Here is an 18044-nt window from a genome sequence, read left to right as displayed (position 1 = left end):
TATGACCCAATATATAGATTTTCCCCCAGAAATTCTAAAGAGCACTTTTTGGGACTTTGGGTCAGATACCTTAGACCTAAATTGTCTGAACAACTCAAAGATTCTGATATCTGGCCAAGCAGGTGATAGAGTCCTTCAACTATAGCATGATTTGACTGATGGTCATCTTGTCCTCTGATAAGCCTGATATTGCAGAATTAGTCTCCTTCTGGGCATCTGGAATGAGACTCACACCATCAGAAATACTTGGCCTGAAATATTTCTGAACTGGAAATAGCCATTCTTCTTCATAATTTTTTACTGATCAGTGTTTCAACATGCAATCAGTAAAAGATGGTGCATTCTAGAGAAACTATGTCTAGGTCACCTAGGAAAGCACAGGTTAATAACAATTGCTGCATGATTTGCCAATGAGTCTTCATTATTAATGGGAAGGGGAAGGAGTCATAAATTTCCTCCCCATACTCTCTAAAGTAAAGAAGAAGAGAGTCCCATGAAAGAAGGGCACAAAAGTCAATGAAAGGAGCTTTATAGCTTAATGTAAACTAAATGCCATTGTCCTGACTCACAGGAGACTGTTTACCCCAGTTTCAGTGAAAGGAAAAAATTGGCCATTATTCTGTTATTCCAGGAGAGGGTCAAAATCTCATAGCACAGTAACAGAACATGTATCCAGCTCTCTGCAATGTGCTCCTTTCAAACTAACCATTGATATAATCAAGTCAATTGGAATACACTCAGTTAATGAAAATCACTACTATAACTACCCCATATACTAGGGATGGCTCTCTAGGTAGGGAAGAAGAAAGGGATAGATTCAGAACTGAAAGTTGAATTTAATAACTGAATCAGTACAAATAAAAAAAATTGATAGTGTATTTTTGTGTAGTTGATATAAGAATAGACATTGGGTCATGCTTCCATTTTGTTTTTGAGGGTTAAGTGATTTGCCCAAGGATCCACTAAGAAAAACAACAAACCTTTATATAGCACATACTGTCTGCCAGGCACTGTGCTAATCAATTCACGATTGTTATTTTATTTTATACTCATAATACCGTGGGAGGAAGGGGCTACTATTACCTGAATTTTATAGATGAGAAAACTGAGGTAAAGAGATGTTAATTGATTTATTTGCCCAATGTCATACAGTCAAAAACAATCCAAGGCCAGATTTCAACTCAGATATATCTGGTCTTGAGGCCCAGCACTCTAGCCATTGTACCATCTGCTACATACTAGCATAGAATGCTCATGTATGAGAAACACTTCTTCCAATGTAAATGGGAACCTTGGTTGCAATTTATAATTTGAGAGGGATTCTTTTTTTTTTCTTTTTCTTTTTTTATGAGACAGATTCTTTTTTTTTCTTTTTTTTTTTAGTGAGGCAATTGGGGTTAAGTGACTTGCCCAGGGTCACACAGCTAGTAAGTGTTAAGTGTCTGAGGCTGGTACTCCTGACTCCAGGGCCGGTGCTCTATCCACTGCACCATCTAGCTGCCCCTATGAGACAGATTCTTAATGCCCTGAGCAGTTTAATGACTTATCCATTCTCGCACAAATAGTACATATGACAGGCCAAGATGAACTCCAGGTATTCCTGATTCTAAGGACAGGTAAACAGTGCAGGGGAGAGAGCATTGAATATGGACACAGGCAAACTAGAGCATGAATCCAGCCTCAGCCACTTATTGGCTGCATGATGCTGGGCAGGTCTTTTAAACTCAATGTTGCTTAGTTTCCTCATCAATAAAATGGAGATAATAATAGGACCTGCTTCATAGTTATTATTAGAAACAAATAAAATATTTAATTTCTTCATAATTTATTTTTATCATTATTACTATAAATACAGCTCTTGATCCATTATGTCATAATGTGTCTTTTGAGTGCATTTATAGCAAATTAAATAAATCCACAGAAAGATACTCTCCCTTCCTATTAAAATCTTAACTATCCTTGAAGGATAGGTAAGATTCCCATGTCATCCATAAACTTCTCTTCAAATTCAATTGACATTATTACCTAGCCTCTCTGGACTTTTGTTGCACTTACTCTCTTAGTAGAGAATGTTAGGACTTGATTATTTATTGTTGCTCATTATTTTCCATAATCACAAATTGAGGGGCAGCTTGATGTAATGGAAAGACTGTCAATTTGGAATCAGGACGAGAGAGAGAGAGAGAGAGAGAGAGAGAGAGAGAGAGAGAGAGAGAGAGAGAGAGAGAGAGAGAGAGAGAGAGAGGAATTCTCACTAATTCTTAGAGTGCTGATAGTTTTGAGTTATTGTTAACTATTGAATGTATCACAAAAAGACACCACAAGAGTAAGGAGCAGTAATGATTTTCTTCACTTTGATGCAATAAAGGATCGTTATTTGCCATAGGAACCATTACAAAGTATCACCATATATAATTTTCAAAATGAATTTGTATAAATTTACATATATAATGTTAAACATTTAAAATAATTTGCATTCATGGATTTGATAGATATGTTCAAATGTACTTGCTGTTCCTTCTCTAGGCATCCCAGAACAATAAACTGCCCCACATTAAAGGCAGAAAATATTATTGCTCAGTAAACACTTGAACAATGAAAGATATGAAAACTAGAAAAGAATTGAATGAACCATTTACATAATAGCTACATTTTGTAAAACGATGCAAACATCTTAAGGTCATAGGAATAGCTTTGTTCAAAGGATCCTATAAGTAGTATAAGTATATTTATCTAAGAAATAGAAATTGCTTTTTAGTTCATTTAATCAAAAGAGATAAGCAGATGATTGAGCCTCCACAATGTCTGATGTACTGTACATGGTTTTGTAGGCAATTTGAAGATGGGCAACCTGATGTATTAGATAGAAAGCTAGCCTCCATTCCACGAAAAATTGGGTTTAACCTCTGTCTGACATATGAATGAAGAAATCATTTATGAAATTCTTATTATTAGTGCTGAGCACTATGTATGCATTATTTCCATTACCTCTCTCTAGACACTGACTTAAAATGCCATGTTCACTGCTTCCAGTATACACCACTGTTATTGCAATCATCTGAATCTTTAAACAAGATGTAACCAATCCCCTTTTCCCTTTACAGGAATGATCTTCCTCCACACCTTTCTCTTGGAACATCCTGCTCCCTTCAGGTTCAAGTGATCTCTGACCTCTTTGGGACCAAGCACCCTTATCTACATGCCAACCATTTTCTTCCTTCGGTTGATACATTATCCAAACCAGTCTTCCACAGACCACCACCAAGGTGAATTACTCCATCCTGAATTTGTTGGGACTAGACCTCCCCACCTCCAATATAGGGAAACATTTTCACCTTCTCTGAGCACTTGCCCTGAATTTAGGAGAACTTGTATACATGAATCTGACTGCAAATATTTAATAGCTGTTTGAGCTTCAGCAAGCCATTGCCTTAAGCACCTGGGGCCATCTTCCATCATCCTTATATATATTGCCAATGGACCCAGAAGGCTCTAGTGGAGAGACAGAAATGTGTAATTTGCATAGCTCTCTCTCACTTAACTCTAATTCACTGAAAATCATGACATCCCCCTGATGTTATGGTCCTTTTCAAGAATAAAGGAAAAACTACTATGATATTTATTTCTACCATCCAATCAAAATTCTGGAAGCAGTTGTCTACAGACCCCTAGGGCACTCCCCATCCTTCTTCAATGAGTTCAATATAGTATTAGGGGACTTTAACATACACCTTTATTATCCTTCAAATACACTAAGCACTCAATTGTTTAACCTACTATTCTCGCAGGAGCCATATTCCTCTCCCCACCCCACCCCAGGTACACACAAAGTAGTTCAAGCCCTTGAACTTATGATGACCAACAAATGTCCCGGATGGTCAAGAATTCTGAAAACTTATCCAATCATAATCTATTGGTGTTTCACCTTTCCCTCTGCCTTCCCTGATATAAAACCCTACTCTTCATTCTCACTGTGAACAGCAATCCCTTATCTCTTCAGTTCTCAGGCTGTTTCCCCTTCACCAGACACCCTCTCTTCTCCTTCTCTTGACTTCTTGGTGAACTGCTTCAATTCTACTCTGTCCTCCTCTCTAAAATCTCTATCACATCACCAGTTATGCCCAGTCAAGCCTCCATGTTAGATCATTCTTACTATTCATCACCTTTGTGCTTATACATATACTACTGAGTAAAGGTGGATAAAATCACAGAAACATTCTTACTGAGTTCTTTATAAATTTAAACTACAGTCTCAATCTAGTCTTCATTGCTAGTAGGCAGTCCTACTATACCTATTGCATTATCCACAGTGTCTTTTCCAAATCTTTTAATCATTCTCAAACCTCTCATGGCTACCTCCCCAACTCTCTAAGCAGAGAATCTCACCTCATTTTTTTTTTTTTAGTGAGGCAATTAGGGTTAAGTGACTTGCCCAGGGTCACACAGCTAGTAAGTGTTAAGTGTCTGAGGCCGGATTTGAACTCAGGTACTCCTGACTCCAGGGCCAGTGCTCTATCCACTGCGCCATCTAGCTGCCCCTTCACCTCATATTTTACACAAACAAAAAAAATAAATAAATTGAGGCCTTTGGCCTTGAGCTTCTTCTTTTCTCCTGTTCTTCATCTCCAATCTTTCAGGTACTTTCTGACACTTTCTTATCCTTCATCTCAGTTTCACATGATGAATCAGCCTTATTCTGTTTACCTGTCCTTGTACCTGTTCAAGTGATCCCATTCCATCATATCTCCTCCAACAATTTGCCTCCTCTGACATCCACTCTCCTTTTAACCCTTATAATGTGTAACACATATAAAATATAAATAATATATTAAATATTTTATTTATATCTAATATAATAATATTTGTAATATAATATAATAATATATAAAGCTTCTGACCTTATCTTTCCATCAAAACTGTTCTCTCCAAATTTACTAATGATTTCTTAGTTGCCAGATCCCATGATATTTTGTCAGTACTCATTCTCCTTGATCTCTCTGCAGCTTTTGTATCTGTTGATCTCTCTCTCTCTCTCTCTCTCTCTCTCTCTCTCTCTCTCTCTCTCTCTCTCTCTCCTCTTTCATGCTTTCTTCTTTCTAGGTTTTTGGCACACCCTTCTTTTCATTCTTTCCTCTTTTTCCTCATACCTATCTGACCACTGCCCTTTTCCCTTTGCTGTATTATCCTCCAGATAATGCTCTCTAACTATCAATTTCTCTCAGAGCTCTGTCCTGGATCCTCTTCTCTTCTCTTTCTCTACTACTTCACTTGGTTATCTCATCAACACCCATGAATTTAATTGCCATCTTTTTGCTGATGGTCCTCAAATCTGCTTCTCCTGCCCCAATCTCTTTGCTGAAATTTTTCATTTCCAACTGCCTTTCAGACATGTCAAACTGGATGCCCAATAAATATATAAAACTCTAAATGGCCAAAACAAAACTCAGCATATTTCCCTTAACCACCCCCCCACTCCATACATTCCCTATTCTTATAGAGGATGACACTATCCTCCCATTCCCTCAAGTTGCAAGCTAGAGGTAATCCTGAATTCCACATAATTTCTCCCTTCCCATATCCAAGCTGTTTCAAGGTCTGTCAATTTTACCTTCACAATATTTCTCCAATATGCCTCCCTTCATTTCTCTGACATTGCCACTACTCTAGCACATCACCTCCTGACTTGATTATTGCATTAGCCTATTGGTATGTTTGTCTGCCTCAAGTCTCTCCCTATTCTAATCCTTCTCCATTTATCCACTATAGTAATATTCCTCAAATAAACATCTGATCACTTCACCCCTATCAATAAAGTCACTTCCTATGAACTTCAGGAACAAATACAAAATTCTCTGGCATTCAAAACCCTCTATGACCTGCTGCCTTTTACCTTTCCAGTCTTACGCCTTAATCCCCAATTTATACTTTTCAATCCATTGACATTGGCCAAGTGGTTCACCAAAAAAGTTATTTCATAGCTTGGCTTTGAAAATTCGCTCCAGCTGTCTCCCATGCCTCCCTCTTCTACTTTGAATTCTGACCTCCCTGGCTTCTTTTAAGTCACAAATAAAATCCCAATTTCCTTCTTTTTTTTTTTTTTTTTTTTTTTTTTTTTTTTTGTGAGTCAATTGGGGTTAAGTGACTTGCCCAGGGTCACACAGCTAGTAAGTGTTAAGTGTCTGAGGCCGGATTTGAACGCAGGTACTCCTGACTCCAGGGCTGGTGCTCTATCCACTGCACCACCTGGCTGCCCCCAAATCCCAATTTCTAAGGAAGTCTTCCCCAACTCCTCTTAATTCTAGTACTTTTGTCTTTTAGTTCTTTCCTATTTATCATATATGAAGTTTTCTTTCTTTTTTTTACATGTCTTTCACATTGACTGTAATCTCCCTAAGATCAAAGACTGTGTTTTGCTCATTCTTTTTTTTTTTTTTTTTACTTTTTGGTAACCCCAGCAATTAACTACGATATAGTAGGTGCTTAATAAATATTTATTAAATAAATTAATACCTTTTTTGTCTTGTTTTGTTTTTGTTTTATTCTGTTTTCCTGTCTCTTTTTTACTGTGTTCTATAAAGTGATGTTGTATTAAGAATCTTAGTCAATTTCCTACATCTAATCGATTTGGGTCAGAAATCCTTCACTCTCTTGACTTAGCATACCTCAACTTCCTCCTACCTGAGCTCCTGCAGACCCCTTATCTAGTTATTGAGGTCTTCCTGAAAACTTTATTTTGGGGAAGGGTCTGGAAAATTAAAGGATTAATCATATTTTTTCCTTATTGACCATTATGATCTGTGGCTATTACATTTGTCCCCTCCCTCATGACTTTCAGTTTCCTTTTTATATGTTGTCTTCCCTTGTTAGAATGTAAGTTCCTTGAGAGCAGAGGCTGTCTTGATGTTTTTGTAAATGTGCAAATTGCTTAGCACAGTGCCTAACACATTGCAAATGTTTAATAAATATTTGTTAATGAATTATGGATAGTGAGGTCCTCCTATTCTTGGATTATATTGTGCTAACTCCATCATTCTCAATATATTGAAGATACCTGGAATGTATAATCACTCAATAGAGGTTTGGTATGCCAATTCATATAGGAAAGAGCAATTAGAGAAATAATTCCTTGTACCAATATTTCAGCATTCATTAAAATGAGAACCCTACAAAGCTTATTTATCATTATGCATTTATGAGGCAGGTTATACAGATGACTACAATGAAAGATGAAAAGTTGGAAGGGTAGAAGAGTTGAAAGAAGGAATGAAGGCAAGAAGGAAGGGAGGGAGAGAGAAAGAGAGAGAGAAAAAAAGAAAGGAAGAAAGGAAGAAAGAAAAAGGAAGCATTTGAAAAGTTATATGGAAAGAACTCAGAAAAAATAGATGGACAAGAAACCCCTGGGTACAGAGTTGAAAAGGATAATGATAGGATAATGAATAGTAGAACTCATTTCAATGACCTAAAGCATGCCTTGAAATTAAAGGCCCATCTTTTCAATACTAATGGTTCACTGGCACTGATACAAGGCAGTAAGATGTGGCACACCAGCAATTCTAAGTAACTAATGATGAGTATTACATGGAAGGCAATATTGCAGGTTAGGTATTAGTCTGAAACACAGCCAGTGAGACATTCTGAAGAACTGTAGTAATCAAGTGTATCAGGGAGAGACTATGTATCAATAATAAGGCAAGAGCAAGAAATGAGAATGATATACTCCTAGTGGGCCACTAGTATCACAGGAATGTCAGGAGAGATTGAGCATGGTTCCCATAAAATTGCATACAACTCTGTGGCGAATTCTTGGTAGGCAAGGATAGATTACAATCTTCAATATTTTAAAAGACTATCAAATAGATGATTATTACATATCTAGCTAGATTATGATGGAAACATGTGGACACTCTTACTTTTATGTTTAAGTTTATTATGATTTGAGGAATGACTTTTCTTTTTATCAGATGTCATGGAAATAAGTAGTTCAAAGCTAAATGTCTGAAAGAATCCAACAGTGAGTATATGTCCAGGAAATTCACCAATTGAGGAATAACATACTGAATTAAGAGTGTGATCCAACATTCCTAATCATTGAATGTCAGAGTTGGAAGGCACTTCAGAGGTTATTTTGTTTGGCTGTTACCTGAAAAAAAATGTGCCTTCTACAACATATTCAACAAGCAGCCATCAACCCTTGATTGAATACCTATAGAGGATGAATCCATTACCTCCAGAGATAACATGTTTTATATTTTCAGATGCCTCTAATCACAAATTAAAATTTTCTTCTATGGAATTAAACTATCTCTCATGACATCTATGGAATTGTGAGACCAAACAGAATAAGTATAATGACTTATGTGCATTATGATCCTACAAATACTTGAATATTGTTTCCATGCTGCCCCTAAGTCTTCTCCTTCTCCTTCTCCTTCTCCTTCTCCTTCTCCTTCTCCTTCTCCTTCTCCTTCTCCTTCTCCTTCTCCTTCTCCTTCTCCTTCTCCTTCTCCTTCTCCTTCTCCTTCTCCTTCTCCTTCTCCTTCTCCTTCTCCTTCCCCTTCCCCTTCCCCTTCCCCTTCCCCTTCCCCTTCTCCCTCTCCTTCTCCTCCTCCTCCTCCTCCTCCTCCTCCTCCTCCTCCTCCTCCTCCTCCTCCTCCTCCTCCTCCTCCTCCTCCTCCTCCTCCTCCTCCTTCTTCTTCTTCTTCTTCAGATTAACAATTCATAGATGTGTTCATGAGGGGTGATTTTACACTATTTCAATAGCCTTGCATATTGATTTCCATCAATCTTTTTTTTTTTTACTTTTTCAGTGTCCTTTCAAACATATAGTATTAAGAAATGAATACAATTCTTTTCTTGAGGTCCAGTGAGGGTTAAGTGACTTGTCCAGCATCGCACAGCTAGTAAGTGTCAAGTATCTGAGCCTAAATTTGAACTCAGGTCCTCCTGAATCTAGGGCTGGTATTTTATACACATCACCACCTAGCTGCCCCAAGAACTGAATACAATTCTACAGGTGTGGTTTGAACAAGCCAGAAAAAAATGTGAGTCTTAATGCTTTAATTCTTGTTACTCATGCTCTCAATACAGTTTAAGGTTGCATTTTTTGCTGTTATTTTTTAACCCATATTGAGCATTTAATATAACCCACTAAGACTTCCAAGCTGCCACCCTCAGAGGAACTGCTATCTAGTTTCACTTTGTCCATTTTATATTCAGAAAGTTATTTTATTTTACAAACAAAATTTCAAGCATTACATATATCCTTATTAATTTTTATCAAAGTAGACTTATTCTATATTTTAAAATTCTTTTCTCCTCCATCATCCCACCTCCAGCTCATAGTTGTTTTTGTTTTTTTTTTCCTCCACATGTAACATCATCTCTGTCTTTATATAAAGTAGTGTTCTAAAAAAATAAATGTAATAAGGTAGAGAACAGGTGATATCTCTGAAGCAATTCACTAAAGGGCTCATTCCTATTTGAGTACATGGGCTGATATGCTTTGCTTATGAGATTAATATAGGCAACACGGGGTGGAGATATTCAGGTTATTCATCAAATAGAACATTGCAAAGCATGAAATTTCTCAGATATTATTATTATTATTATTATTATTGTTGTTTGCAGGGCAATGAGGGTAAAGTGACTTGCCCAGGGTCACACAAACCAGTAAGTATCAAGTGTCTGAGGCAGGGTTTGAATTCAGGTCCTCTTGAATCCAGGACTGCTGCTTTATCCACTGTGCCACCTAGCTTCCCCCTCTCAGACATTATTATTATTATTATTCACAGTCTGAAATTTGTGATACAATATTCACCTTTAAGCACTCTACAATCTAGCCAAAAATTGACTCCTGGATTTTCCTAATAAACACCATTTCATCTTCCATCTCCATGACTTTTACAGACTTATGTCCATGCCTGTGATCCTCTTCATGCTCATCATCATTTGTTAAAATGCCCAGTTTTCTGCAATTCTCAGCTTCAATGGCAATTTCAACATGAAGTCCTTTGTGATCTACCCCAGATTTTAGAGCTTCTCCACCAAATTTATCTTGTATTCGTTTCAGATATAGTGATGAATATAGATATTGTAACCTTCTGTAGAACCTTAGTTCTTTGTGAGGAAGGACCTTAGATAGCCATAAAGGTTTTTCTGCAGTCCGAAGTTATGATCCTGCTAAACCAAAGGAAGGTGATCTTTGTAGTTTCGTTAATATATAAATCAGTATGCTATAATACCAATATATTATTGAATTATTCCAGACTTTTCTGTATCTTACTTTGCCAGCACAACTGATACAGTAAATAGGAATGCCCCAGGAATCTATGAGTGGGTAGAAAAGTGGCAGATTAATTTTAACGTGGGCAGGCAAAAAGTGATGCATTTACAAATGAGTCTTCCAAACTATACATAGAAAATGAACAGCTTTGCAGTATGTATCACGTCTTAGGAGCAACACCTGAGTCTCCTAAAAATATCAGCCTTTTGTCTTGCTACAGTACAAAAGACCAGCTAGACATCATCAAAAAGACATAGAAAAGAGAACAAAACCAAGCCAAAGCCCACCAGCAGCTCTGGTGAATCCATGTGTGGAATACATTTATATTTCTGGTCATCGTTTCTTAAGGAAGGAAGAGGATCTAGAGTGCATGGTTCTGAGAGAGGAAGAGAAAACTATGAGTCTGAAGAATTGGGTGGCTGATGGCCAATAAAAGGACTTAAACTATGTGGATTCCAAGCTCTTCAGAATGAAAAGCAAAAGGTTGAGGTGATATGATTCAAATCTATTAAATGATGAAAGGCATAGATAAGGTGATATATATTCATCAAACCAATGAGTACTTGTGTTAGGGCTATATAAACTTCATTAGTAACTAGTAATCAAAGGAAGGTACTTCATGGAACATGTCGCGATCACTTACAGCACTTATTCAGTATGTATCTGAGAGGACTTCACTCAACTAGGAGTTAGGGATACAGACAATAGGTACTAGACATATGATTACATTGATAAGGGAAATTTCAGGCGAGGAAACTTTTTTCAAATAATGCAGGTTGTTTCTTTCAGTGCAGAATTCAGTCTCATAAATTAGTCTGGGAGTACTGAGAGGTTAAGTGTTTTTACCAGTTACAAAGCCTAACTGTTTCAGAGAAAGGGATTGAATGCAAGTCCTCCTATCTTTGAGTCCAGTTTTCTATCCCCTGAGTCATGATGTCCTGAAGATATATAAATACTAAATAGTAAGAAGACCCTCTGATCAAGGAGTTTCCATTATATTGGAGGATATTCAGACACAGATCAGTAGGTAGTAGGTAATTTATTCAAGTGAAGAGAAAAATATTGATAACGGAAGGCAGGCTGGAGAGGGGAGGCATAAAAAGGATTCCTTAAAAATCTTTCACCCATTTGCTCTTTCCAATGTGCCTCAAATCTGGTGCAAGCCTCTTGGCAAAAGCACTAAAATAAGAGTTATGAGACACAAATTCAAGTCCAGACCCTGCCACATGGTTCACCATGTGCCCTTAGGGCAGAAACCATTTAAACTCTCAGTGCTTAGCTTTTACATCCAAAAATAAGGATAGCAATAGCTATCTGTACATGACTCATCAGAATTTTATGACAATTAAATGAGACCACAAAACAAGAAAATCTGAATATGTTAGAGTAAGAAAGATCATTAAATATAATTTTGCTTCATACCATGTTGTCAAAACAATAAATCATTTGAAAAAAAAAAAGCTTTTCTGAAAATCCTGATAAAAGTCAGGCATATAAATAAGGTGGTATAATGTCTAATGTACTGGCCTTCCTTAATATTGGATGTACATAAATAAAGCAATAAAAATATAAACATAACACAGAAACACAAACTTCTGTAAATGCAAAAAAAAAAAAACAACTCAGAAGGAGAAGAGTTCCAGGACTGTTGGGTATCATGAAATGCCTTATGTAGGACTTAGTACCTGAAGTAAGTTTTAAGAAAACTAGAGAATCTAAGAGGGAGGGGTGAGGAAGAAGCATACTCCAGGCATCAGGGGCAGTCATCAGAAAAGCCCTGAGGTGAGACAAAATACTATTAACATGAGATGGCAAATTGTCCAGCTTGAAAGAAACTCAGGGACCATGATGGGGAACAAAGCAAACTAAGTCTAGAAAGGTCATCCTGAGCCAGATGGCCAGGACCTGTAAGTATCAGGCTAAAGAATAATACTAGAATAATAATAGAGAACATTCATCTAGCTTATTCAAGCTAGAGAAGTGCTTTACAAATATAATCTCATTTGATCCTTATAAAAATCCAATAAGTTAGAGATGTGATTACCCTCATTTTTAATATGAGGAAACTGATGCTGAGAATAGGTATAGCCTTGCCCAGGCTCATACAACTGATCAATGTCTGAAAACAGTTCTGTACTCAAGTCTATCTGACAATAAGATCAATGTTATATCTATCATACTGCTCAGATGCTATATTATGGGCAAATTGGAACTACTGGAGTTTTTTAAATCTTTTATCTATCCATCCATTCATCCATCCATCCATCTATCCATCTATCTATCTATTTATGTAACTATCAATTCACTCACTCACCCACCCGTTCATGCATTCATTCATCTATTTATTTATTTGTTGATTTATTTATTATTTATCTGCTCATTTATTTACTTACTCATGCATTTATGTAGTCATTCATTTATTTACTTACCTATTCATTCATCCCTTTGTCTACTTGTTTGTTTGTTTATCAAAGTAGAGGCATACCTTGATCAGTGATTTAAGAATATTATTTTTGGAAGGGGGCAGGGCAATGAGGGTTAAGTGACTTGCCTATGGTCACACAACTAGTAAGAATCAAGGGTCTGAGGCTGGATTTCAACTCAGGTCCTCCTGAATCCAAGGCTGGTGCTTTATCCACTGTGCCACCTAGCAGCCCTCAGGATATTATTTTAACAACTGTGTGGAAAATGTATTAAAGATAATAAAAGCAGGAAGGCCAATGATAGCTTATATTGGCCAATTACATTAATCCATGGAAGAGATGATAAAGGCCTTCACCAGAGTTGCAGCCATGTAAATGGAGAAAAGGGGATGAATGCAAAAGACATAGAAGGGGTAGAAGGAAGAGTTGAAAACTTTTTTGATAACTTTGTGGGATAGTGACCAAAACAAACTAACAAACATGATTTGGAAATAGGCACTATTGGTAAACTGAGTGGTAGGGTAGATTTTTTTTCCTACATTTAGAGTTAGAGGACCTACCTTCAAAATTTACATTGAATATTTGGCTACCCATGTGACAGTCAAATACTATTCCCTCTGTGCTTCAGTGTCTTCATTTATAAAAGATACTTGAGAAATGGTTTTCAAGGTGACTTTAAGCTTTAAATTATATATAGGATATTAAGTAAAGGATTAAGATTCAAGTTATCAAATACAGAGCTTCAAAGTACTTTAAAAAACTTCTAGTCCCATGAAGACTTCGTTATAAATGAGGAAGCTAATCTGAGAATCAAACCAGATTACAGTTTATACAAGAGTTGAGATAAAAACACATCATCATCATTATTATCATCACCATAATAATAACAATAATAGCAAGAACAATTATAAAAATAAATTTAATATAGCATCTACTATTTACCAAGTGCTGTGCTAAGTGATTTATAATGTTTCATTTAATTGTCACAAAACCCTGCCTTTATTATTATTATTTTACAGTTGAGATAGCTGAGGCAAACATAGCTTAAGTGACTTTCCCAAGGTCACACAGTTGAAATGGTGGAACCTACATTTGAAAATAGATGTCTCCCTGACCTCAGACCCAATACTAACCATTATGTCACCTAGCTGTTAGGTGAGATATATAGCACACATTTTCTAACTCTTGAGACAAACAAAACCAATATGCGTTAATGAATCCACTTCTATTTCCATTCCTAGGGAAATGTTGCTTAGTAAATATATAGCTGACTCCTAAGTAGAGAAGACCTTGTTTATTCTTGTCTAGACATTTGCTGGATATACTACATAAACTTTCTTTGTCCCAGGCCACTTCTTTCATTAAATATATACATATATATATATATATACATATATATACATACATATATATATACACACACATACATATACATTTATACATATATATTTACACACACACATATATATTAGTTTCTTATCTACATTGGCAAAGCATGCAATAGCACATCTGATGCCAAATTTTCCATATAATCTTCCTCTATCGGGACATAGGTTATGCATGTTGTTTGTATAGTCCACATAGGATAATTCTTGGATAAAGCAGCCAAAAGAATGGAGTTGCCAAAGGATAATTAAGAGGGCCAGAATCTGATGTAACCTGTTCTCCATTAGGAAGTAGTTTTGATTGTCCCTTTAGTAACTTTACAAATCATACCCCCTGTTTATACTATGGTAGCCCACTGTAGCACAGTGAGAGACAGCATCAAATAGTAAATGAAGTCTTGAATTTGGAGACAGAAATATCTGGATTCAGATAGTTGTTTTTTTCTGACACTGATTAGCTACCTTTCCTTCAATGATGTACTTAATTTCTGTCCCTCTATATAGTCAACTCTACAGTGAAAAAGTTGACTTTTTGCAACATTAGGGTATTTCCATCTCTAAATCTATGATTTTGTGATACCCCCCCCCAAAAAAAAAGAAAGTAACCTTTGTTGCCAAGTTGTCCCTTGGGTCCAACTTTACCTTTAGAGGTCCTTGATTCAAATACCAAAGAGGAGGCCAAATGAAGAATGGCGCTGGTTCATAAAGACCTTTCTAGGACTAATCCAGGTACATATGCAAGCCAGGAAAGAAGAGAAGCAACTTAACTTCATAGTTCATGAGTTGCAAGGAACTTTTTTTCTTGAAGGGTTTGATCTGACTTTTTACCTGGGAGTAGTCCTCCCATATGAACACTCTGATAGAATATTACTTTATCCACGAAGAGGCAGGAATCTTCCTGAGCTACTTGTCCAAATTCCTATCATGTGCTCAAAGACAATACTCTAGAGACAATGAAGTACAGAGGAAAGGGGAAGTATGATATAAAGGAAAGGATTCTACAAATGGTTTTGAGTTCAAGCTTTACCACTTATTGCATGTATGATCTTGGAAAACTCACATAAACACTTTTTTTCATTTTTTCTCTTCTGTTAAATAAAAGAATTGCATTAAATTAGCCCTAATATTCTGTAATCATAAAAATGGATACTGCAGCTAGAAGAATCATAGAACTGGAAGGGGCACTGGAAATCATTATGTCTCACTCCATTTTATAGATAAGAAGACAGAGGCCCAGGGAGGTGTACAGTCTTTGTGCTTTTCTACAGTCTGCCAACTTCCCCCTAACAAAGGATGGGAAAGCTAAGACTGGAATATTGAATTTGGAAGAATCTTTTTTTTTTTTGGTATTCATAAGGTGAAACATAATGCCTGCTTTATAGTAGAAATTTCAAGCATACTGGTTGCTTTCTTGATTTCTAAAGGACACAGAGCTTGAATTCACATTCAAGTCCAGAACTATTTCCTAAGGACCTCAGTACTGTTTCCTTGGACCTTGACTGTGCTCTTTCTGGAAGCTCACTTAGTTTTCTCCATGGCTTATTTTATCCGTATTCCAATCTCTAAGAAATCAGGACAGATTGTTTGATACAGAATATCTTATATCATGAAGCTGCCTCTAGCTAAATCAACTACCTTAATGTGTCCAAAAGCCATGGAACCTTCTCCTAATTCTGCAAAACACATTATATTATCTTAGCTTGCCTGGCTTGTTTTATTAAAGGGGTAGAGGTTTCTTACTACTCAATGACCACTATCATAATTTCCTATGAGTTCCTTGATGCAATGGGAAAACACATACACACACACACACACGCACACACACACACACACACACACACGATATGGAGTGAGAAAGCCTGAATTTGAATCCCAAATTTGAACCTTATTCTCTGTATGAACTTTAGCAAATCATTGATCCTTTTTATGCTGCCATTTCTCCCTCTGTTAGAAGAAGTTAGACTTAGTGGTCTCTGATTTCCCTTCTAACATATTAAATATTTATTTCTGTTCAATTTATTTTGTGGGCAAAAAGTATATATATATTGTTTAATCAAAGATATGACAATGATAAAAATAAAGTTATTATTTTACAAAACTTAATGGGCTATATTAATTTTAACTGGGAAGTGTATGATGAAGACTGTGGATAATGATGATGATTATACAGTTGAATTTTTTTTTTTGCTTATTTACGGTACTTACTATAACATTTTCCTTCTTTCTCATCTTCTCTACAGGGTGGCTTTTGCTCTTTTTTTTTAAATGTGAGTTTTTGCTGTTGACAATATTTTACATTGGTTCTAATCCCTGAGAACTCAGGACCCAAACAGAAACAGTGCTGTGTACAACAAGAAATATGACACTACTTTCCCCTGAAGAGATGGTTTTTCCTTTTATATAGGTGTGAGCTCCTTCATCTTATAATTTATTCATGCAACTTGTGTCTCTAAAGTTTTTTTTTTAATTTGATAATACATTTTACTCTTATTTTATGTCAGCATTATCATACTTAATGATATGTATAAGGAAATACTTCTATAAGTTCCTAAGAAAAAAATACATACTCTATTCCATAGATGTCATTAGAACATCTTTCAAAGGGCAGGTAGGTGGTGTAGTGAATAGTGTACCAGCCCTGGATTCCGGAGGACCTGAGTTCAAATATGACCTCAGACACTTAAAGACTTACTAGCTGTGTGACCCTAATCAAGTCACTTAACTCCAATTGCCTCACAAAAAAAGCATCTTTCAAGCTATGACTCGCATGTATGAAAGATGTAATTGTATTAGTGTGTTTATTCATTTTTTCTGCCTGTTTACTTCTACAAACAACAGTTGCCAACAATCTGAAAATATATTTACAAATATGAGGCAACCAAGGTCTTTTATCTTCTTCTTCTTCTCCTCCTCCTCTTCCTCCTCCTCCTCCTCCTCCTCCTTCTCCTCCTCCTTCTTTTTCTGTCATCCAACTTTCCAGTGAAGACTGAACATGGTAGAGAAAGAAAGATTATTTCAGAAAAAAAGCACATTCATAAGATGAATAACATTCATGGAAGGTAAAGAGAATAGAGAAAGTAAATGCTTTCTGAAGATGTATTAAAGGTTTGGTTGTAGTGATTGGTGTAATTTGTATGTTTGTTTGCATTTTTAGCCTAAAGAAGGCCAAATGTACTTAAGTGTACTTGAACCAAAGTATTTAAAAGTGTATGCTATAGGGGGCAGCTAGGTGGTGAAGAGGATAGAGCACCTGCCCTGGATTCAGGAGGACCTTAGTTCAAATCCGGCCTCAGACACTTGACACTTACTAGCTGTATGACCTTGGGCAAGTCATTTAACCCCCATTGCCTCATTTAAAATAATTTTAAACAGTATACGCTATAGAAAAATGAATTTAACATGTTCCATTTGGACCCAAATTTTAGAAACTTGTGCAATGGATGGAACTGACACAGAAACTAATTAAAGTATGATGTGAAAGATGGGAGAGGGGAGCAGAGATGACTAAGAACAGGTGAGCTATCTCAGTAAAGGAAGTACATAACTGATTGGGATTGCCAAATACTTTTTTGTTAGGGAAATGTTTCTCTGTACCTCCTGAACTTCTTTGTTAAACAATATCTATTTTTGTGTTTCCTTCTATATGTATTATGGCAAATAGACCTTAACCCCTTTCCAGGCTATCAGAATCCTCTTTCCCCTCTCCCCTTCCTGCCTCTGTCTCAGTCTGTCTCTCTACCTATCTTTCTGTCTGGTTTTTTATCTCTCTCTGTCTCTGTCTCTAGGCTTTCTCTCTCTGTCTCTGTCTCTGTCTCTCTCTCTCTTTCCACTTGTGAGAAAATAATGGGTTTGGGGACACCCAGAGGCCCCTACTTGAGGAGATTCTATTGAGATTGATTGGATTAACTTTGCTGATTGAATCACTTGGAGTTAACTTGATTGGAACCACACCTA

General features: G+C 36.5%; 1 protein-coding gene across 1 annotated transcript in view; it reads left to right on the top strand.

Annotated features, from left to right (window-relative positions):
* Positions 1-18044, top strand: part of LOC122739593 (40S ribosomal protein S9-like) — a 47568-nt gene that overhangs the window by 6517 nt on the left and 23007 nt on the right. The window contains 1 exon segment of the mRNA XM_043981264.1: positions 3105-3266. Within this exon segment, the coding sequence (XP_043837199.1) occupies positions 3105-3266 (162 nt within the window).

The sequence above is a fragment of the Dromiciops gliroides genome, chromosome 2 (genome assembly GCF_019393635.1).
Source record: "Dromiciops gliroides isolate mDroGli1 chromosome 2, mDroGli1.pri, whole genome shotgun sequence".
NCBI classification, from domain to species: Eukaryota; Metazoa; Chordata; class Mammalia; order Microbiotheria; family Microbiotheriidae; genus Dromiciops; species Dromiciops gliroides.
The sequence above is the reverse complement of the archived record's forward strand: the minus strand, read 5'-3'. Positions and strand labels throughout refer to the sequence as shown.